This window comes from Stegodyphus dumicola, chromosome 3 (assembly GCF_044657685.1).
Source record: "Stegodyphus dumicola isolate Sdum_Otavi_A_Nest chromosome 3, ASM4465768v1".
NCBI classification, from domain to species: Eukaryota; Metazoa; Arthropoda; class Arachnida; order Araneae; family Eresidae; genus Stegodyphus; species Stegodyphus dumicola.
Genome location: NC_140770.1, coordinates 16237991 through 16261418, shown reverse-complemented (window position 1 = coordinate 16261418; position 23428 = coordinate 16237991). Strand labels below are relative to the sequence as shown.

At 31.2% G+C, this 23428-nt stretch overlaps 2 protein-coding genes across 3 annotated transcripts in view; one reads left to right on the top strand and one right to left on the bottom strand.

Annotated features, from left to right (window-relative positions):
• LOC118201748 (lamin-like) overlaps positions 1 to 5658 on the top strand; it is a 42397-nt gene extending 36739 nt beyond the window's left edge. Inside the window, exon 11 of the mRNA XM_085812596.1 lies at positions 1774 to 5658. Coding sequence (XP_085668722.1) covers positions 1774 to 1815 — 42 coding nt within the window. The 3' untranslated portion in view covers positions 1816 to 5658. The remainder of the gene's footprint in view (positions 1 to 1773) is intronic.
• Positions 5659 to 14007: 8349 nt separating this feature from the next.
• LOC118201747 (damage-control phosphatase 1-like) overlaps positions 14008 to 23428 on the bottom strand; it is a 31636-nt gene continuing 22215 nt past the window's right edge. For both annotated transcript variants that reach the window (XM_085812597.1, XM_085812598.1), the window contains exon 5: positions 14008 to 22820. In XM_085812597.1, coding sequence (XP_085668723.1) covers positions 22068 to 22820 — 753 coding nt within the window. In that variant the 3' untranslated portion in view covers positions 14008 to 22067. The remainder of the gene's footprint in view (positions 22821 to 23428) is intronic.

Here is a 23428-nt window from a genome sequence, read left to right as displayed (position 1 = left end):
ATGAAATTTTATGTTGTGGATGATGTAATCAATGACGTCACCTTACTTTAAAAGTAATTGGTTTTAATATGTATACATTTAATCTAATGTTTTAAACATTATTTATGGCTCTTAAATATTAAAATACAATTTAATTTTGCATTTTTTTAAAAAATGATTTTATTATGCATGAATTTTTGAATAATTTTAATTCTAGCCGTGATGTAATAAGCTCTCTGATTGGTTATAGAACTGTCAACACTATCCTTATCTTCAGCGCAGATGATTTTATTTTGCTTATAATTCCTTACCAAATGTAGTATTTCATCTCGATATGCTCCGTCTTTGATATGATTTAAAACAAGTTCCTCGTCATTTTAATTCGCTTCCGATAGCGAAGAAAGTGACAGAGGTTATTGAAAACGAAAAAATTTCGATTGACAAATTAGTCGGTGTTCTCGACACAGCAATTATAGGACTTGAACAGCGGAACTTTGCAACTGAATAAGAAATTATGTCTGTTTAATAGAATTAAAGAGAAAGTATTATCACATGAAACGAAGCAAAACTTAAACAACTTACATTGAAAGAAATGTTTAATAAAGTAAACAAGTAAATATTAAGCTTTTTCTTTTTGCAAATTTTGATACCCTTTAGATCATAATTGTTCTTTATTTCATAAATTACGGTTTCATATTTTTAATTTTAGAATTTCTGCATGCCATCTTACGAGATTTAAACTGATGATCTATAATCCGGAAAAATCGATAATCCGGAATCGCCAAAGTCCCGACGAGTCCGGATTAACGACTTTTGACTGTATAACAGAAATGATTTGCAGAATCATTCTATTTAGGAAACACTATGTGGTCTGTACTTTAATGGAATATAACTGATATAATTTATAGAATAACAAACTAGTATAATTTTTAAATGTAAGAGCTAATATGCTTAATTATAAGAGATTTGGTGCTGGAGGTGAATGACTCTGAAGAGAAATGCTATTCTGTGGCAACAGCTACCCACTTTAGAGACTGAAAGCTGAGGAGTGGTCTTAGTTGTCATCTTGATATCATTTTGATGTCTAGAGTAGATTGTGTGTGTGTTCGCATTTTTTTATTTTATTTTATTTTTTGTACTGAAGATGAGCAGTAGTAGACATATCACAGGTAAATATTGCTGCTAACATTTTAGAATCACTCCTGCTAGTTCTGTGTCTACAGCCTGATTAACTCCTTTGTTGGTTAACAGCCTGATTAGCTCCTTTGTTGTAAATTTCTTTTGTGTTTTGAATCCATTTTAAAGGTAAATAGACAACAAACACCATTAGTGATAAAGAAGTGACTAAACTAGCTGTGTGAAAAGGCAAGAAATACTGGAAGGAAAAGCTGGATTGGCTTGTGGATTATCTTACGAATTTTGCTCGCTTACATTACTGCAAATTTGTGTAAGTCAAGGGATTACTGTAGTAAACAAATGAATTTTATATCTCCAATGCATAAAATATTTCACAAAATATTTGATGACACTTTAAATTTAGAGATAATGTGCATATTAGATGTCACATTTTAATGGATTTCTATTCAGTTTTCAGTGTTGTGCTAAATTATTTTAAATATGTTAAAATTATAAAATACCAAACATGTTGGCTGTCAGAATCTTTCTAGTATTTCTTTTTTATTGCAAACTTTAAAATGGGAAGGGGGCTGTAAAAATTAAATTTTATTTTATTCTTTAATTTTATATTTTCTGGATCTCATTAATTTTGTATATTTTTATTTATTTATTTTTTAGGGAGACTTTCAAAATCCATCAGAAAGATGTAGCGTCATGTAACGTTTTTGTTTATTCATCTGTTCGACTCAAACATGGATTTTATTCATAATAAACTGCAGTTCATGTGAAATATTTTTAAAAACTCAAGTGAAGCATACCATCATTACCATATTCTGTTTTAATATCACTATGCCATATGAAAATTTTTAATGAAATTGCCATGCAAAAAGTATTTTTAATACCTTGATTCCTGATGTTGCATCATTGAATTGTTTCATCTTGAATTATGCATCATTTCATATCCTCTGCAACTAAATGGTATGTTTTATTATTTGAACATGTGAATTTATTGTTTCAGAAAGCCTTGTCATCTGTCAAACAGTGATCTCTTCTTTTACCTGTATTGATATTATTTTTTTTTAAATGCTTCATTCTTTGTAGTATTCTTTTGTGATTGGCTAATTCATATTTATTGTCATTATTTTGACTTTAATATAGTACAGATTTATAAGTTATTTAAAATTTGTAAACAGATGAGTGCATCTGAAGTACTTCTTAATGAAATTCTTTTATTTGTATGGACTTTTTTATTGTTCTAAATTTATTTCCTTAAGCTTTAAAAGATACCAATTCGATAATGTGTTATTTGTCAAAGTTTCATTATATGTGTGACTATTATTTATAGCTTTAAGTGGCAAAAATTTTGCTTCTGTTGTAATACTGAGTTTTTATAGTCCTTTGAATAAATTTTGTCATAAATAAATTTTAGATTGTGTATTTTTTTGTATGCATAATGTTTTGAGATTCATTTTTTATGTTCACGAGTCAGTGTAATTAATGTTTATGCAGCAACTAGTAACTCCATACTTATCAATCATTGTGTGTCATTTTATAATGTATTTTTCCATATTTTTTTAGCATTGATTTTTGTTTGTGTGTAACCATGTTCCCAACATTTTTCTTCCTTTACTGATAAAGATGCAGTAGGATAAACTATTACATAAGAATTTGGCAGTTTATCTGCCTAATTTTTAACTCTTTTTAATACTTTCAGTCATGAATTTAATGTTGAAGAGTGATTTTTGTAAAAAAACTAATTTATGTCATTTTAACAGAATTGTATAACATTTTAAAGAAGTTATTAAAAGAGTAATTTTTTATTTACGTTCTTGTTAACTGTTACTGCTATAATGAAACAACTGTGTGCCATTGGCTGAAATTTGCCATATTTTGTCTTTTTCTTGAAATAAATAATTATAATTTTGTTTTCTGTAGAAGTATTTTTTAAAGATTCATGTTTTGAAATGAAAAGTACTAGATTCCTAGTTACATTTTGTTTGGGATTACGTACATTAGAAACGGTGATTTTGTGCAATACTTACGAAGAGAATTATTTTTAGAAATGTGTATGTGTCTGAATGAAAAATCTTTTAATTGTAATTTAAATAAAAATAAGATTATAAGTTAAGTGTAAAATGTTTTAGTATATATATATATATATTCAGATACATTTATCTATATTTTAAAGTAAAAAAGTGATAGAAATTTTTGGCAAGTTATTTAAAAATGCATATTAAATTCGTAAAATGTATAAAGCTAAATTTATAATCTTTCTAAAACTTGGTACCTGTCATTTCTGAAACGATAGTGTAAAAAGTATACATTAGAATATTCGTTAATAATTTTTTCTTGCAGTCATTAATTTTTTTGGAAGTACTTTTAAGGCATGTCAAAGGAATTACTGTTGCTTTTGTGATGATGGAATGAGAAAATATTCTTAATTCTTATGAGGAAAGCTGGTCACTTCCTATCTTGTAGATGGATTCGTAATTAGGTACTTCGTTTTTTTCCCTTAAAGAAAGTTTAACCTAGTTTTTTGTTATGGTTTCAGGTTTTAATATTTTTCTTTATATTTAATGGTTACGTTCATTTTAAATCGTTTTGCCTTCGATTTTAGAATTTCTAAGATATATTTTGTTTTTAGTATTCTCCCTCTGTTTCTGAAGTTTTTTTTATTTATTTATTTTTATCCATTTAATATTTCTACTATTGCAATATGCAGTATCTGTTCATGTCTTTAGCTGAATGATAATAATCTTTGCATTGCATTATCTATTATATGCAGATGTAATCTTAAAAATTAAACATAATTTTTTTTTTATTACTGTTGGAAGTGAATGAATTACATACATTTTTGACTTACATTATGTTAATAACATAGACCTTCAGAATTAATTTTTAAATAATTTTTATTGAATTTATAGCTTGTTAGGAAGCTGAGCTTGAAAAATTTCGCTGTTTGCATTAACCCTTTCTTTAATGGTACATAGTTTCTTAATAGCCTGTTGATTTGAATAATAAAAGAGGGTGAAGTCAGTTATGATGTAATATGTGATTTATTACTTTTAGTTAGTTAATTCTTAGCTGGCATCACTAAAATGTTTTTTCACAAAAATAAATAATTCCATTAAGTAATTTAATAGCCATTAAATTTTTTAATTAAATTTAAATTTCAGTAGTTTTAACAATTCAATTATAATAGCTTCATAATGTAAAATAAATTAATAGCATTCATATTCGAATGAGTGGTATAATGGAGGATAAAAGAAATGACTAAAACAATAACCAGTTTGAGTGGCATCTTGGAAAAGATAACTAGCTGACTAAGAGCAGTATATCGTATATCATTTCCAAAAGTCGAACAAAATGACGTCAGTAGAAAGTATTGCTTGTAATGAACCCTCTCCAGGTGTTAACCTCCTATAAATGACCACCTCTGAAACTGACTCTTATATTTGGAAATGCAAATAATCACCAGTGTTGAACATTACCTCTCCTTTGCAGTCACTCCACAAAAGACCAAAATTATGTAGATTATCGTCTTCAAAAAGGTTTAATGCATAGTAAAACAGAAAATTTATATAAGCTATGAATTCAGTTTGTAAACATTGAAGTGAATTGATGGACAATTATTGACCCATGGCATTGTGCTTGTAGATATAGAAAAGAGTCATTTTGAACAGTAGTGACACTTAGACGTCCACTTCTTGATCCTTGCAGTACTGTTTCTTCACTGATATCAGTTCCATAGGCAGCAGACGATGGAATGATTGATATTTATGTTTGATGTCATTCAGATGGTATTATCTGTTCATTTAAAAAAATACAGTTGTACTTAAAGAAATAGCCTTCTATTTGGCATAGATTTAGACAAAGAACTCAATTTATTTTGAGAGCAAACAGGTTCCTCTTCATCTGGAGAAAAGAAATTTGCAACACTGGAAAGCAGTGGGCATAACATACATTAGTCCTATTTATATCCTACTGCAGGAAAGCAAACAGGAAGGTTGCACGATCTGTCGGCAAAAGAAAACTGAAAAATTAAGTTGATAGAATTTTTTAAATCGTTAGGAAAGTATGCTTAATATATATATATATTGGGGGGGAATCTAAATCTATTCCAAATACAAGGCTTGTTTCTTTACTTACTTTAAATAATTTAATAAAATACTTTTTGGTTTAAATCTACACTAGATACAAGTTTGTTTCTTTACTAATTGTAAGTTTTGTTTTGGTGTGTTTCTCTTCATGTTTGATTCAATTGTATTTTGATTTCCCCCCCCCCATACCCGGAGTTCGTCATGCAGAGATATGAGCTCACCACAAATTAGACCATTTTTCTACATGCATGTTTTTGTAGTTTCACATCCATAAACTGTTGTGTGTGAAATTTTATGGTTATATGTTATTTTTTATGCTGAATATGCTAATTCTTCCATTTATTGCTTGACTTTTGAACACTTGTATATTTACAGAAAATTTAAAAAGACAGTTATATGCAAAAATAGTCTTAGCCAGAATTGTTTTAAATTTTCATTAATAAAACTGCATTTATTGCTTTTCTTTGATGCCTCTGAATTTTAGTTTTATGACGGCCAGCATGATTTCTTATTATTAACATTTCAATGGTCCTGGTGTCATTCTGTCTTTTCTTTAATGATTTTCAGAAATGTCTAGTTGTAAATTGAAATTGTATGTTTTTTAGTAGCTTTAACCCTTTCGCGATGGCGCACCTTTGTTTAACCCTTTGCGGCATGGTGGGTCAATATATGTCCCACCTAATTAATATTTATTTTCTCAGTTAGCATTTTCCGTTAGAAATTTTCTAATCTTTTAAAAATAATCTATTTTAGTTATTATTTTTCTCAGTAGATGTTATTACTATACCAGGGCTTAAGTTTATAAGCAAAAAATAATCAAAATAGGATCACAAGAGTGATATCCATGTATCTCGCATTTTTCAATATTTTAAAAATTTTGGTATACAATTTATGATATGTATGATTCTTTTTAATATTCAAAGATATTTTATTTTCAAAAATCTTAATTGGATTCAATATTTTATAACATTAATTTTGCAGTTGAAATAAGTGGGTTAAAATTTGTCCCACCACACACTTGAATTTCCGCTCAATAGATGGCAGCACTCACGATTATTTTTTCTTTTCTTTTTTGCATCTACTTTTTTCGTGATTGCGCGCGCTTTTACATCCGTTGTATGCTCTGATGTGCTAAAATGTCTAGAAAAAAATTAACAACTCAGAAAGCTTTGGATCTTTTTGCTGAATTGCCATCCGATTGCGACTCAAATGCTTCAGATATCAGTTCTGATTCAGATGAAATTGAAATCCAGGAGAGATTTGAATAAACGTTGAATAACTGAGGTTGAAGTTATTGCTGAAGAAGAAAGGTAAGTAGTTATAATTTGGTTCGCTTTTTAAAGAAGACACAGACCCATCTATGCATGTGGCACTGTAAGTATGGATCGGAAGTATCTACCCAAAAATTTAAAAGACAAATTTATGTCAAGAGAATATATAGACTTTTCAGTTAGCGATGATTCAATTTATTGCATAAAATGGAAGGATAAAGATCCCTTTCTATCCTATCTTGCTTGGAAAAGGCAACTGAAATGAAAGAAATTAATAGAAAAGAACGAGCTGGAAAGACAAAAAAAAAAGTACTGTGCCCAAACAGCATTATTTTATACAATAAGAATATGGGATATGTCGACTGATTGATCAACTGAAAGGACTATATGAAATAGACCGCAAAAGCAAGAAATGGTGGCACATGATTTTTTTTTACTTTTTAGATGCGAGTATAGTAAACACATTTATTCAAGTTTGTTCGCGAATCCGATCATGATGTAAAAACAATGAAAGATTTTCTTCTCTCAGTTACAGAAGGTCTAATGGCACTTGCAGGCAAGAAAGAGCTGAAAAGAAAACTGAAATCCCCAGTTCAAATAAAAACTAAAAACCCGTTCATACAACCAGAAAAGAGACTAAAAAATGTAAGTAAAACGCCAAAGAGAACGAGCAGGAGTAGATGTGCATATTGCAGCATATCGAAAGAAGAACGACGAACATTTTGGATGTGTGAAATATGTGAAGTGCCTCTATGCTTATAAAAGAATGAAACATGTTTTTCAAAGTTTCATGAAAAATGACTTTTTTTCAATTTTAATCATATATAAATGTTTTTGAATCAAGTGCCAATTTGAATATTTTATTTTTAATTTTAAAATAATATTCAAGAAAATATTTTCTTTTGTTCCTAAAATTTAAAAATATTAAATATATACTATATGCAAAATTTTACAAGTCATGCATATATGCAATAAGTACAAAATGCATTTTAGTGTGTTTATTATGAATATTTTAGAATGCACGCTTTATTTTGTTTATTCATTCCAGATATGATTTTTTTTCCTGCTATACACCAATATGCTATAAGACATGTGCTAGTTCCATGGTGGGACAAACGGTATCCCACCTTCCACCGTAAAAAATAAAAGTGCAGAATTTTTTTCAAGCCCTAAAGGCACTTAAGTAAGTCCATCTGACTTATTTTAAGGCATTTTTTTAAAGATTAAAATATATTTTAAATATGCGTGTCGCAAAGGGTTAAGACGCTCGTGCGGGACGGAAGGGAATCGAAGGCAATCACCGTCCAGGACTGAGGTTTTGCATCACTAAGCATAATTTTATTTAAAAAAATCAGAAATACAAAAGTTTCGTTTCTAGCATTGTAATTTTTGGTATCATTTTAGATTATTACTTTAGCTCTTATATACCGTATTTACGTGAATCTAATGCGCATCGATTTTGGCCAAATGAAGTATTCGAAATTGGGGTACGCATTAGATTCGAGTGCAAAGTTCGCCGATGACGTCAACCAAATTTAAACCGTAACAATGAATTACTGTATTTCTCGACTATATTTACAGTTACATTTATCTTTGACACATTATTACATAGAGGATACAAACTGCAAAGCACATAGTCACAAAATGGAGGGCAAACAGAGAAGAATGTCATATGATGCTACTTTCAAACGTAAAGTAATTCTTTATGCTGAAAAAATGGCAACAGAAATTGGCACTGTTTGCAACTAAAGCTAGTAGAAAAAAATTCACTGGCCCTCGCTAAGGAAGACACCCTAAAATTGAAGAAAAAGTTTTGGAATTTGTACGTGAAAGGAGGAAGAGTGGACAACCTGTGACTAGTGACACCATAAGAAATAAAGCAAAAGAGGAGGCTGAAGTTCTTGTAATACCGAAACAAGAGTTTAAGGCTAGCTGTGGATGGGTTTATCTCTGAGACGCCATACAACAATATGCCAAAAGCTTCCTGCAGATTTTGAGGGAAATAAATAATTTAAATAAAATTATCATACCATTGATTGATAGTTTATATACAAATCCATTGTTGTATGAAATAAGATTCAATAAATTCCTCATACCATTGATGCACATTACATTCGCCGACAAACAATTTTTTTATTATTTAAAGTTTTAAAATGGGGATGCGCATTAGATTCGCATAAATACGGTATGTTAAAATTAGCACTCAATAACGTTTTTTTCTTTATTTTAAATCCATCAATAAAGTTTAAAATTAATAAAACAACACAATAAAGACTATTTACAGTAAGAAGTAACAAAATTTAAAATGAAAACTGGTAAATCTCGAAGCATGGAAAAGTATCACTTTCTGACTATTTAGAAAATGACGTACATAGTGGAGGGGGGGAATAGAAGAAGAAAAGAAATTGGATATAAATTAGACATGCGAATGTTTTCATTAGCATGCAGCAATTTAAAGAGCCCACCTCTGTTTATGCTCCCGCCCTCACAACAGCTGTTGAGTAAAATACCAAAGTTTAATGCAGAATATATCAAACTCAAGGTCAGGAACCTAAAACTGTGTTCATTTCAAAAGTAATGGACATAGGATGCCATATAGTAGCCTTCAGAAAAACATTCCAGCTTAAAATGCGTATACGCATCACCCGTCCTCTGAATGCAATCTCTAGTGACGTGTGGATGGGACGCCGGCTGTAAGATATGTTCTTAGGGAATGCGTGTATGGGACACCCGTCTTGAAAGGGTTAAGGATTTCGATTTATGCAGCATTATCTTCGAATATACCCATACAGTCAGAACTGCTATTATTATTCGAAAATTTTAAAATAATGTTCATTCAGGAAGTCAAATTTCTTTTTTCTAACATAACGCATGAGAAGGAAGTTACCCCTAATTTCCTAATATCCAGTCCAATAGAAACTAGCTTACTAAGGCTTGGCTTTTAGTATTAAAAGAACATAAATGTGTTTAAAGCAATTGTGACTTTTATCACTATTCACAAACTGTTAAAATAGATCTATTTTTATATGTAGCAGTGGAAAAGGATCTTATCTTTGCTATCAAATTTTGATGCCGAATGTGAGTGATGCCAGATTTAGTTTTCTTAATGCACAATGTTTTTATGTCTGGTATTGATATATTACTCTGCTGTTCAATTCGCATATGAAACATGGGCTAGGTTACTAAGAAGAGAGAAAATACTTTATATGCTTGCCCTTTTAAAGGCCTACTGGGGATTAGGGGACCCAAATGCCAAATCTTGGTGGTGATGAATTGTTGTCTGCCACCTTTTAGTTCAGGTGCCCATTATAGAGACATTGGATTATTTTGAAGAATGAGATGTGGAAATGTGCAATGCCTTGTCAGGACCTGAACCTCTCGAATATCTGCCTAGTGTTTTACCGTTACATGACAAGGGCATGCTGGAAGGGGGGGGGAATACCTCATAATGTAATTAATTTTAAGATTTATTTTATAAAAGTTAATTTTTGGTAAAATTAATAATAAACTTCTTATCTTTTATTTGTTCATTCAATTTTATACAACAAAATCTTTAATTTTGCAATTTGTTGCTGTTATGTATCTCACTTGTCTGTCAGTAATACCAGACCAAGATGAGGAGTGCAGGATTGCGTCTATTGTCACTATGGGAGAATGCACCTCATAGAATACAATGATGATTTTGCCCAGCTCCAATCCAGTTTTGAAGGAGAACCTCTTGGGGGACAGATCAAGTGTTTCCAAAACACTTGACTTCTGCTCATCATGCATTTTAAGTGCCCTGAGGCTTTAAAGACAAATGTAACAAGCATCCAGATTGCTTGATTTGAAACTGGGCATAAAGATACAACAGCCAGCAATTCTGGCCACTGTACTGCTCAGAATGACACACATTATAATTTCACTAAACAAATATTAATATACTTATGTGATTAAAAAAAAGGCAAATGATTTTGATTGAGGTACATAATAAATGGCATTAGAAACATCTTTTGTTTATTACAATACTGAAAAAGATCTGTAGCTGTATTATATAATTTAAATGTTCATTAATGTTAGTTCTGGTGGGAATTTATAACACTTTATTTAATAATGGAGATTTACTTCTCCTTAATTAAATCCTAAAGGAAACAAAAATTAACAATATGAAGTAAAGTTTTATTTTTTCCTTAATATTAAAATTGGAATATTGAATGGCAGCACTTGAGAATTAGCTATTTTTGCAAGACCATGTGTAGGATACATTAAAGATCTTACATTCCATGCAATGATAGTATTTTCCACATAGCATAATGAGCAGAATGATAGGGAAACTTTGCAAAGATTCCATGAAGATGTTTCTGTGTCAAATTATTGGAAAAATGGGACATTATGCAATTTTGAATATAAGTGTTTGAATTAAGTCTATTAGCATCTTACTATGAAATGTGAACATTAATATGATAGACTGAGAAAAGAGTGAAAAAAAATTAAAAATGTTATGCGAACACCTGCATTGGGTACACCTGCTTTTAAAATTTTTGTAATTTTGCTGTTGGATCATATAAGGCTAAAGTGCAAAGAAAATGGTGCTTAATTATAAAGCTAGCAGGAGTGAGTGCAGCGGCAGAATGGTATACTGCAAGCTCAGAGAGTGCGTAGAAAACCTAAACAAATCCTTTTAGCAATCATTAAAATCTGAACTTTCTTACATTTTTATTAGCCCAAAGGGGCAATTTGCCCAGGACTATTAAATTCGTTTTGGCATTTTGTGTCGATTCACGATAAGCGTTGTTTCACTTTTCAAATTGTTCTTACCAAATTACCTATATTATATTTTAAAAAATTAAATAATGAAGAATCTGCATGAATGTATGTGTGTTTATCGCATTGTGATAAAACAACATTAGAGAGAGCAACTTAGAGCCATCAAAATTTGAATAACGTAATCTTGAATAGAATATGGGCATATAGAAGCCATAATTTGAAATTTTTTATTATTGATTTCATATTTTGTAATACTTCAATGAATGTTTTATTAACAAACTAAATGATTTCAAATTGAGCAATAGCAACACTATAGGGAAGGGTAAAAAATTTTTTTTTATCTCTAGCGCACGGGATTCTATTGGAAATTGTAAACATATACTCATTTTAAAATTATTTTGCGATATTGCTGTTGAACTGAAATTTATGGTTTAAGTGCGAAGAACGATATTTAATAAATAAAGGTAACTCACAAAATGTTAAAAAAAAGGGCCTCTTTGAACGAATTCCCCCCCCAGCAAGCACTAATCATTCTCCACTACCAAATCTGGAAGGGGTGGCCATTTTATTGTAGAAGCATCTAATAGGTGGCCAGCATTACCAAGGGTCAGACAATTTACATCTACACCTCTGGGATTCGAACCCGAGACGTTTGGTATCGCAGTAACAGATTATTATACCATCTGGGTGGCTCATTTGATTCATATTGCTGCTTTTGTTATTCAAATTATTTCAGTTTGTTGTCCCATCAGTTATTAAGTGCATGCTTTGCATTACTGTAAAAGTTAAATACTCAAAGAAATGACATTTAAAGTTATCCTATTTATTATGGTGACATTATGAATCAGTAAAATCTTATTCATGAACAAAGGAGTGGAAAGCTATCTTTAATCTCTTAACACCTTTCATCAGAAAACTGAAAAGGAAATTCTTACTTGGGCTGAGATGATTAAGACTACGGAAAATATTTCCCCAATTCATAGAAATGAATCTCAAAAAGCTGTGATGGAACAAAGAGAGAGATAGGGTAAAGAAAATTATGTGCATACTGGGTGTCCAAAATATTAATGGAAAAGGATGGATTTTGTGCTGAACTTTCTCACAAGCTCTGCAAAAGAAAGCAATGAATTCCATGGTCAATAGCAGATCAAATCTGGGTTTCTCATTACTCATCTGAATCCAACTACCAGTTACTTAAGTGAGGTATTTAGATTATGGCAAAAGCCACAAATGTTATCTGCCTAAAGAGGGATGCCACTTTGGAGGATTTTTTAAAAGAAACTGACTTGTATTCATGCTGTGTGTGTAAGAAAACTTATTAAATTATCCATGTACCATGATTTGTACCTGGGTTGAATAACCAATGTTAGCGATTTTACCAATCAACTCGCTGGCAGGCTCTTCAGTGGTGTAACACGTAATTAATTCTTAAAGCAACAGCTCCAGCTTTGACAACAAATTTATATTTATACTTTTCAAAGAGGGGCATTGCTGAGTGGAATAATTTTCATAGTACTAACCTTGCAGGAATTTTGATAGGTTGCCTAAAATTAAAGGAATGGAGTGCTGGCACATGGCACTCTGCCCATTTAAGAATGCATCACAACTACCCTTCTTGGCCATTACGAATCACTAACTCAAAATTCCTGGATGTATTTTTGGAGCACCTAACCACCATTGACATAAGACTGGCAGAGGTTGGATTCAATTCTCAGCATCCACCACTTCATTCTCTTTTAACTCTTGCAGAACTTCACCTCACTCTGGTGTCACTGCCACGACACTGGAAAGGTATTGGACATTATTGTCGTACAGGCGTTTTAATAAAGTGGACCTAGATTTTTTTCTGATTTGGTTAAATATTATTTTCATCAGAACAACCTCCAAGTTACTTCATGCATACTGTATTGATGAACTACAAAATTATGTAAAGAAAATTATATCAAATATAAAATGATCATACAGAATTTGCTGATAATATTTTTAGAATACATTTTCTTTGACTTTCAAAATTTTCAATTATAAATCAAGGAAAAACAAGTGACAGGAAGGACCACGTTTCAATGTTTGGACCTGGAAGGGCTGTATTAATAATGGCTTAAACATTATTAAAATTACCAACTGGAAGGGGGGCAGAACCTTAAGCCAAATGAAAAGCTGAGTGGAAGAAATTTCTAAGAAAGGTCATGCTGTACCTTGAGCTGTATCTTTGTCTCTTAATTGGTTATATTAAGCTAAGTCAACCAAATTAATTTAGTTAATGATTTTATTTTATTATTATTATTATTATTATTATTTTGTAATACAGAGCATAAAATGCTTTAAAGCTCATAAATATTGTAAGCATATTTAGATCATGTACAAGTAGGATATTGCTTTGGTTAATTTTCTTTTACTGAACAATGTTGTTGTTTTTATTTTAAAACAATAATTTATAATCTTAATAATAATTTAAATATAATTTATTGAACTTCATCTAATGCAACCAGAAAATGGTTTCAATATAAACAATTATAGAATTATACATAACATCAAAAAGATATAAACTTCATATATAGACAATGTACAATGCATGAAATAACATAGTGTTGCAATTTTTTAATCACTGCTCGAAAAGGGAAGTTTGATAAAATATATTTTACTCAGATAGTATTACTATGTTTTTATAAATAAGTAAAATTATAATATAAAACTTACCAATCTTTACTGGCACATATTATTAGATGGCATTCGCTGTACATACTAATTAGATGAACAAAAAGACCATAAACATTAATATACAAGGTGTCTACAAATTAGTTAAGCAAAAAGAATGATTTATTTGAATGTAATTTACAGGGGGGGGGGAATGAATATATTCTGGTAAGATAGATAAATAGTTCAAGTTTATCACAAATGTTTGATGTGACTTCCTTTCGTTGCCCTACAAATATCCCATCGGTAAATCATTTCTTGCCACAGCTTTGTCAGCATGTTTTTGTCAATCAAATAAGTCGCAGTGCAGATTCTGGATTTTAGGTCAGGAATGGATGTGGGAAGTTGTGGAGTGTACACTTGATCCTTTACAAAACTCCATACACTGAAATCCAGTGGTGTTGGATTTGGTGATTGTTGTGGCCATAACACCTTCACGACCAATCCAAAATGGTACCTCAGCATTCAAGTAAGATTTAATATCGTTGTGATAGTAAAAGGTGTGCCGTCCATTGGAAAATGAAACCACCAGGCATTTTTTTCTCTGATGATTGGCATAAGGAAAATCTGTAACATGTTCAGGTAAATAATTCTCGTAATGGTTTTTTCCCCGCGAAGAAAAATGGGCTGAAAATATTCGAGGCACTCACTGCACAAAACTCATTTATTTGGGACTATCCCTTTCATGTTGTAGGATGATATAAGGATTTTCCAATCCCCAAATTCTTACATTATGTTTATTTACTTAGGTGAAAAGTTGCTTTGTCACTTAAAACCAATATTGACACGTAGCATATCCATGCAAAATTCTAGTCTTTTTTTTCAGATCATCAGGCTTCAGAGATTGAAGCAAGTGCAATTTGTAGGGTTTGAACTTGAGACACTTATGCAGGATTTTTGAGACTGTTGATTTTGGGATTCCCAGCTTGAAACTAGCTCATGACGTGAATTTTGTGGGACTTCTCATGAATGTTTCTCGTATTACGTGAACCGTCTTTTCTGAAACTGCCAGTTGGCCTTGAGGCGATCAGTCACACACTGTTCCCGTAAATTGACGATACCATGTCATAATAGTATCCTTTTCAGGGTTGTTTTCTTGTATTTTCGAATAAAATTTTGTTTTACTTGCACAGCAGAATTAGTTTCATGGAACTAAAGACAGCATTTTGCTTTTTAAGCACTGTTGTACATCTCCATTATCGTAATGCTGAACAACAATGAAATGTGCACGTTAAAAGATAGTGTCAGTTATGACACCTATGAATAAACTCGGGAAATATTAATACTAGTCTGACTTTAAGCTGGTTAGTTTCATTTATTATTTCGGAAGTTATTAACTTACAAAATTGCCCAACTAATATATAGACAAGCTGTATAAAAAAGTGAAGTATTTAAATAAAAGTCTTTTGTTTGTAAAGTGCAGTTTGTACATTAATAGTCTTTTAAGTAATATGAAAAGAAGAATGATTGAGTTATAAATATGTTAATGGTATGATATAAAATGCTTTGAATGCAGGTAATTTTATTTAACTAGAAGGAAAAATGTGCCAAATATAGAAGGCTTCACAATAACATTTCAGGACTGCTATTATTCTGTTAATGTTAAAATATATATAATTATAAATGGCCCTTTTCTCTTACAGGACATAAAAGAATTCGAGAAAATGAAGATTTGTCAAATTCCAAAAACCTGTAATCAAAGGTTCCTCTTGTCATAGACTCCCATATGAAACAAAAAGTGAACAGCTTTATTATCAACCAGCCATCTTAAGGAAATTATCATGAAATTTAACTGTGCTTTTATCTACCAACCACTTAATGAAGAGGATTCACTGTGTGAATTCCATATCTGTGACAACAGAGCACGTTTCCTCACTGATGATAACACACTGACAATATACTAACTAGGAAACAGTTCTTAGTCAAGTATGGGATTGCCTGGCTCAGCCATCCACACAGTTCCAGAAACTTGGCTCTCATCAATTTCTTTCTGAACTAGCACTGATAGGTAATGTTTCACAGATAATGACATCATCAAGATAAATTTGACCTCTAAATGTTACAATATTCCAGTAAATGACTTGATTCAGTTTTGAACATCTGTTAAGGACAATGAGCTTTGTGCATTGAGAAGGATTATTCTACATAATCCTTACTTATAATACATATTATTGTTTGCTGCAGTGATTTTTAACCTTACTTGCACAGAGTGGACATAAAACTGGCTCACAAAATGTGTATAATTCTAATACTAAATTTACCATTGTTAAAGAACAGAACTGCTCTTCACTACAGAAGCCGTTTCACATTGTTTTGTCACTAAGTTTTCCATTGCCTATTTTGCTGGAGCTTTTGCCTAAACAAAGTCCATTCTTAAACACTTGCTCAAACAGTTCAGTATGCATTTTTCAGAAACTGTGTTTTGCATAACAGTCAACAATGAGCATGTGTTGTTTTATCATTAGCACCATTTTATGTTATATTTAACTAATTATCAAACAATGCTAATGGTCTGGTGGTGGAGTATTTGCATTCTGATAAGAGTCTTTTAACATTTGCATGCATTATCTATGTTTGCTGCGCTGCATCCGTGCACACTCGTTACAGCACAAGTATAAAGACCAACTCACCGAGAGACTAACTTGCACTTGAACTTCACAGTTCCTGCTTGTTCGTGATCGAGGGCTTATCATCATGTATTAAATTTCATAATTTACCTTTTAATTTTAAATAAAGTTAATTTTATGGTTTACTAAAGTCTTCGGGTTTCCTTATAATAAAACTTCTGACAAGTTTGGAGTATTATGGCATGAAACCACCACCACAATCTTACTGCTGTTCGAGTTTCATGAAATTCCAAAATATTTTTCTGGGCCAGTTTTATTTTGGTAACTGCACCAGCAGCAATCGTGGAACTTTAGTTGTGGAACCTTGTATAGGTTAGAAAGATCACCAGGAATTCATGATATTTTTTTTGGATAATGCAATAAGCATAACAGTTACAGCCATGTTAGTGATTAGAAAAAATATAAAAAATATTTCACTTTTTGTAGTTGTTCAGTGGCACATGCATGCTGTCACCGGAAATTCCCATTATGATCGCCTTCTTTAAATCCAACACTGTACAAATTTTGCCTTTTTACCTGCAACTGTCTTAAAGAGTAAATCACTAGCAGCATTCAAACAATTAAATACTAATATGATATACCATGCATGAGAAAAAATGGACTTCAGTATAGATATACACAGAATAACAAATGTGTTCATATTAACACATTACATGAGAAAAAATGAATTTTCTTATGCAATTAAAAAAATCCAGTATAGTTTATGCACTTTTTTTTAAATCTGAACTTTTATTCCATATAATATATGCTAGGTGTATGGATGTTTATGCATAGATCTATCTGTCTAATGCAAAATAAAAAATATGATTAAATTCATCCCACATTCAATTCAAAATAAACATGCAAAAAAACTTCAAATACTAAATTTACATAATGTTTCAAAATAAACATGCAAAAAAGCACAGTAGCAAACTGCAGGAAATAAGGGTGCAAGGTGTTGCAAAACCAAAAATGAAAATGAAATTTAAATCTTTTCCTGCATTGTCATCAACAAAAGAAAGTAAATGGTTTCTTTCCAAACATACAACTTTGCATGTAGTTTATTCCAAATTGAATACGGGAACAATTTCAAATGTACCTTTTATTTTATTTTGCATTATTACCACCACTTGCTGCTGCTATCAGTGTGCAACTGGATTAGGTTTTGAATTGCTTTTTACTTTGTATTTATTCATATATATGTATACAGGGTTTGAAATAATGGCTGGCAGCTTGCTGTTGGCGACTAAGAAATTGCAGCTCACGAGTGAGATGTGATAATCTTGGAAAAGCATGGTTAATACTTCCCACAATTTATTTTCTTGATTTTTTTTTTTTAACAGGCTATGTTCTATTACATTTGTGCCATATTTTCTGTTTCCAAATATAAAATAAATTTCTTTATTATGTGATTTATAGTTCATTGCCACATAAAATGCTTGAGCAGTAGGTTATCAGTTTTGCCTGTGAGATTTTCAATGTGCATTTTGATTGTCACTTGTTAGTGCAGGGAATTGTTGAAAACATACGAAAAAAGTTTGTTTTGCCATTCACATTTCATTGTTTTGTGTTGATTATATATGGTTGTGACGCTTCTAAAATATTCTACCAAATCTTATAGTAGCCATTAGCCATTTATTGAAATGATAGGTGTCTGCTAGTGAATTCAAGCAAAATTTCTTCAAGTGATCATAGCCTTGAGAAATAAATAAATATCTTATTTTTCAAGAAAACGAATTTGTCAAGAGTCTTCTGTGTATTGTGGCTGCAAACGTTCTGAACAGATTGTGCTAAGTAAACGTAAAGGAAATTACACTAATATCGATTGTGATGCTGCCAAAAAGGCTGAAAGCAAGAGACATTTCAGAAAGCAATGGTGCAATAAATTAAAGTGGTTATCATATGAAAAAGACATCGCTTGGTGCAGAGTGAGCACAAACGTTACATAAATACTCATGGGTTGTGTAAGGTTTCAGTAGGTCATTCATATTAGAAACTTTTTTTCTTTTGCAATCAATCACACATGCACAAAGACTGCTTACTGAAAAATATAGCTGTAGAAACTTCAGACACTCCAGTTTCTGATTTTAAAGATTTGGTTAAGATGCTCAATGAATTGAAAGTAAGCATTGGTCTCAACAAATATCAAAATAATATATAATGCAGGGAGTTCTCATATTGTACCTGTTATGCATATAAAGGTTTTTGCAGAAATTTTAGATTATAGTTCTGTTACCATTCTTTTGGATGCATCAACTGATAAATCTACACAGGAAATAATATATGTAAGGCTATAAAAGAGTTCTCTTCAATTATACCTAATAACTCTTCTTCCTTATTAGGTTATTATGAAACTAGATCAAGAATTGTAAAAGCTAGGAATCAATTGGCAGGGAAGAAAGTGAATATTGGAGATTGGAACAGATGGCCTGGAAACACGATCGGAAAAAGGGCATAAAGGTGCTTGTAACACAACACAGTATTACACACAAGTTAAAAATTTAAGTGTATTGGATTTGGTAAAAGACACAAAATATCTTCATGAACTGAGCGGTATTCTTAAGAAACAGTATAAATTTTACATTACCATATTTGCCGGCTTATAAGATGCACCCCCTTTTTATACACATTTTTGAAGGATAAAACTTTATTATTATTCAATAATTTTTTTCTTCTTATTCATCTGGTATCTTTTGTGATATTTTTGTTTTCGTCCATATACATAGCTGGTGTCTCTTCATGAATCTTGAACACCATGATGTTGATCCAATAAAATCGGCAATCTCTCTATCAGTCGCTATCTCTTTCACTTGATGAATAATCATTTTATGGAGACTAAAAGGTCCTGCTTTTCTGTGGTCTAAAATCCCAGTATTCAGCTTTGCCTCAAGTTCAGGCCATAGGGCAGTTCCCCTTTGTAGGCTATGTTTACTGCGAATTGCTTATTTTAGATCCTCTTCCTAATTCAGCCAAGTTCTTATCATTTTCCTCAGTTGGAGGTGGTGAATGCCTCTCTGTAGCCCAGTTTCCTTGTTCTTTAGCATACCCAATCACAGATAGCTTGTATGCTATGTTATAACAATGCCGACGCGGTTTTTGAGCCATAACTTGCCAATAAATTTAAGAAAATTTAACAGTAGAAATTTCACACATCGTTCACAAAATTCATTCGTTCAGTCATTCACAAAAATTGGAAAGTTTAAACAAACCCAGCTGTCATTGTCCACACAACGCATGCGCATTCACTGAACTTTACGTAACTGTAATACTTCCACACTCCGCAAAGAAACAAGAAAAAAACTCTGGATATACTCACATAGCTCCGAATAAACTGTGTATTGATGTATAAGATGAACCCTGTTTTCCAGACCTTTTTTCAAAGGGAAAAAGTGTGTTTTATACGCTGGCAAATATGGCAATTCTCCAAAAAGACTAATGCAACTAAACCAAGTTGCTCAGTTGCTACAGTCAAAACTCCGAAAATTCAAATATTTACATCAAATTCAAAGGATATCAAATTTAGTTAGTGCCCTTCTTGCTCTCTTAAACAATTATGATGTAGTGGTTCTTCGTTTAGAAACGAAATGAAAAAGGAAAGGATGCTGTTGTGGCCAGAGGATTTTTAAAACAAAAAAATTTCGACTTGTCTTTACTTTATATTTCTTGCTAGATTTTCTTTCTATATTCGAGTAACTTTCTCCCGTTTTTCAAGCAGAAATCATGATTTTAAGCAGGGTAGAGCTTTGTATTTGAAATTTTAATGACGTAGTATCTAAACCAGATGTATATGAACAACGGTTTGTTAATCCAACTTCTATTAATTGGAAGTTTAGGAACATTAAAGCTTATAAACAATGATCGCCAGTTTTTTGATTGAAGCAAGCGGAAAATAATTTCACATGGAATAAAGCACCTCAAGAAACATTTTTGTAGGATGGGATGTGAGTGTTATAAAGGCAACTGCTGTAGTGCTGTCTTTAACACATTCATTTGACCTTTTGACAATCTGAAAAGTTATGGAAAGGGTGAAACTGTGACTTTATACAATCACTTCTAAGGATATCTGCCATTTCAAACCCACTCTTCTCCCACTTGAAATCTTTACAGAACTAATGGTATGTATGACATTCAAGTTTTAAAACAGCATGCAGAAATACATAAATTTCTTTCTACAGCAAATTCACACAAAGAAAGATTTCTTTCAGCCAGTTATCAATAGTTGCAGTTATGCATCTTCCAGTGAACAAGGTTTTTAGCCAAATTAATCTCATTAAGACTAATCTTAGAACATGTATCGACAACGTAACACTCGATACCTTCACTGTTAGATGAAGATGATGCAGCTGAGATACTGTGTAAAAGGTTAACAGTGCTGCGGTGACTCTTACTGGTAAGTTTTCATTATTTGGGGGGGGGCAAGGGGAATGGCAAACAGAATTTCTTTGGCTACTGGAATTTTGAAATCATTTCGAGCCCTGCACACATCAGAACCTGCATGAAAAATTTTCTTATGCATATTTCCCTGGCTTTGAAATAATAATTTTTATGCGGTCCTCTTCACAATAACTGAAATTTGGAAAATCTGCCAGAAATTGTCAATGGATTTGACTATATCTACATGTAGGCAGGCGTATGGCTCAGAATTCAGCTTTTGCATTTATTTGTTTAACACTACTTCATTTATAATATTTAGCTGTCAACTCTCCCCCGTTTTTAATTGACACATCTCCGAGTAGATGACCATTTCTCCCTTTTTATTTATTATTAGGGAAAGTGTTTTTTAGCAATAAAATTAAATTGTGCAAATTTTATTCCACCATCTCTATTCAGCTTATTTTTTCTTATTAAATTTTATTGATCTGAATTGCCTTAATTAGATTTTTGACATTTGCAAAATTTAAACGAAGATTCAACCAAATGTTTAATCATTAAATATTTATATTTTTTTAACATCAATATGTAAAGTCATTAGGCCCATTTCAGAAGAGGAAATAATTTTATTTTTATCATATTTAAAAGTACTAAGCTTTCTTCCCTACTCAGAATTTTCTCAATATAAAAGTGTAGGAAGACTACAAAATAAAATTAGCCAAAGAACATGAAACTAAAAATATGCAATTAAATATTAATGTGTTTTATAACAGAATCATATTATAAGTAGTTGAATAAACTGAATAATATGTTTTAATGTGAATTTAAATCAATTTCGAATTCTTTTAAAATGCTGTGCATCACATAATCAAAGCATACCGTCACACATTTAAATCAATTTTGAGTTCATGGCCCTGAGCAAAAAACCTTCTGGTTTTTCATATTTCAACACTGGCAGCTATGATATAATAGTACTAAGCATTTTTAAAGGGTGGCAAACTTTCAGTGAAATACCCAAAATATATTTTTTAATCTGTGAAATTTACAATTTATTGAAATAAACTTATTCTATTATAACAAATATTTTAAAAATGTCTCTAAGCATGACATAATAACACATAAATATAAATTAAATTTTAAATACTGCAATTTTAAAATTTGTATTTTCTCTCATGAAATAAATACTAACTTCTAGCACATTGTATTACAGCAAAATCACCCGAAAATTTCCAATTTGTAGAAATTTTACTTAAATTTTCAGAAATTCCAGCTTTTAAACCAACTATGACATCAGCTTTAACAGTGCGCAAAGAAACTATTGAAGTGGGTGAAAATCCATTAAGGGCTTCAATGAATGGCGTAGTTTCCATCCATTGTCTATCACCTGTTAATTTTCTATAATTAAGATCTCCTTTAAAAATCACTATATGACTTTGACTTAGTTTGTTATACAGGTTAGCATCTGTTGTCTTCATTTCACTGCAATCATGAGGAAGAGTCCAAAATATTTCCTTTTCAATAGTCCATTCACCTGACCTGAATTTTTCAGACCATTCTTTACTGTATTTAATTAGAATTTCAAGATCACTCTCGGATAATGTTTTCAGTAGCCATTCAAAGTCATTTTGAAGAGTGTCTGATACAAACCAGGGCATGCATTTCACATGGAATCGTATTTTCTTCACTAAATTTGTAGCTTGTAAGAAGTGCATGAAACAAAGATCACCAAACAATTCAAAACCAGCATTATCTAACACAATATCAATTTGTATTTCCTTGGAGGTATTATTAGCATCTTGTAAAATTTGCCACACAACTTCAGTATCATCCACAATGATTTTTTCTTTCATCTCCTCTAAATGTAACAAAGGATTATCATGAACATTTTCTTTGCCACATGAAATAGACAAGTCCCATTTATTGCCCCATAGGGCTACCTGTAATACCAATTATGCAAATTAGATTACATGCCTAAAAATTTAGTCATAAATAAATTACAAATAAACCAAAACTGCTGTTTAATTTTGGTATTTTTTATATTAGATATGTTTAAGAAAATTGGATGCAATAATATAGAATATTTTAATGTTTATGCATTGTATTTAGAATTTATATGATGATCAGAAACTTAAAATTAATTATTCTAAGCACACAAAATAATTTCAAAGTGCAAAATTTTATATAAAATAGCAAACAAAGTAATAAAAAATATAAGAATTTTAACAAATTTTATACAGCCTTGTTTTGAAACAGTCTGTTGATCTTTATGAGTTAATCTATTAGGTAATGCAAATCTACTACTGCTGTTACACCATATTATCTATATTTAAAATATCTCAGAGATTACATTTCATATAAATTGGCAAATGTAACTCACTATGCATATTAAATTTTTAACAAATGTGGTAAAATAATAACCAAATAACAAGGTGTCTGAAATGGAACTATCATGCTACCATATTAGAACCATATTTTAATTCCAGTTCTGTTGCAGAAAGTCAGCTACAGAATGTCACCAAATCATGTGTATAGCTTTAGGTACTAA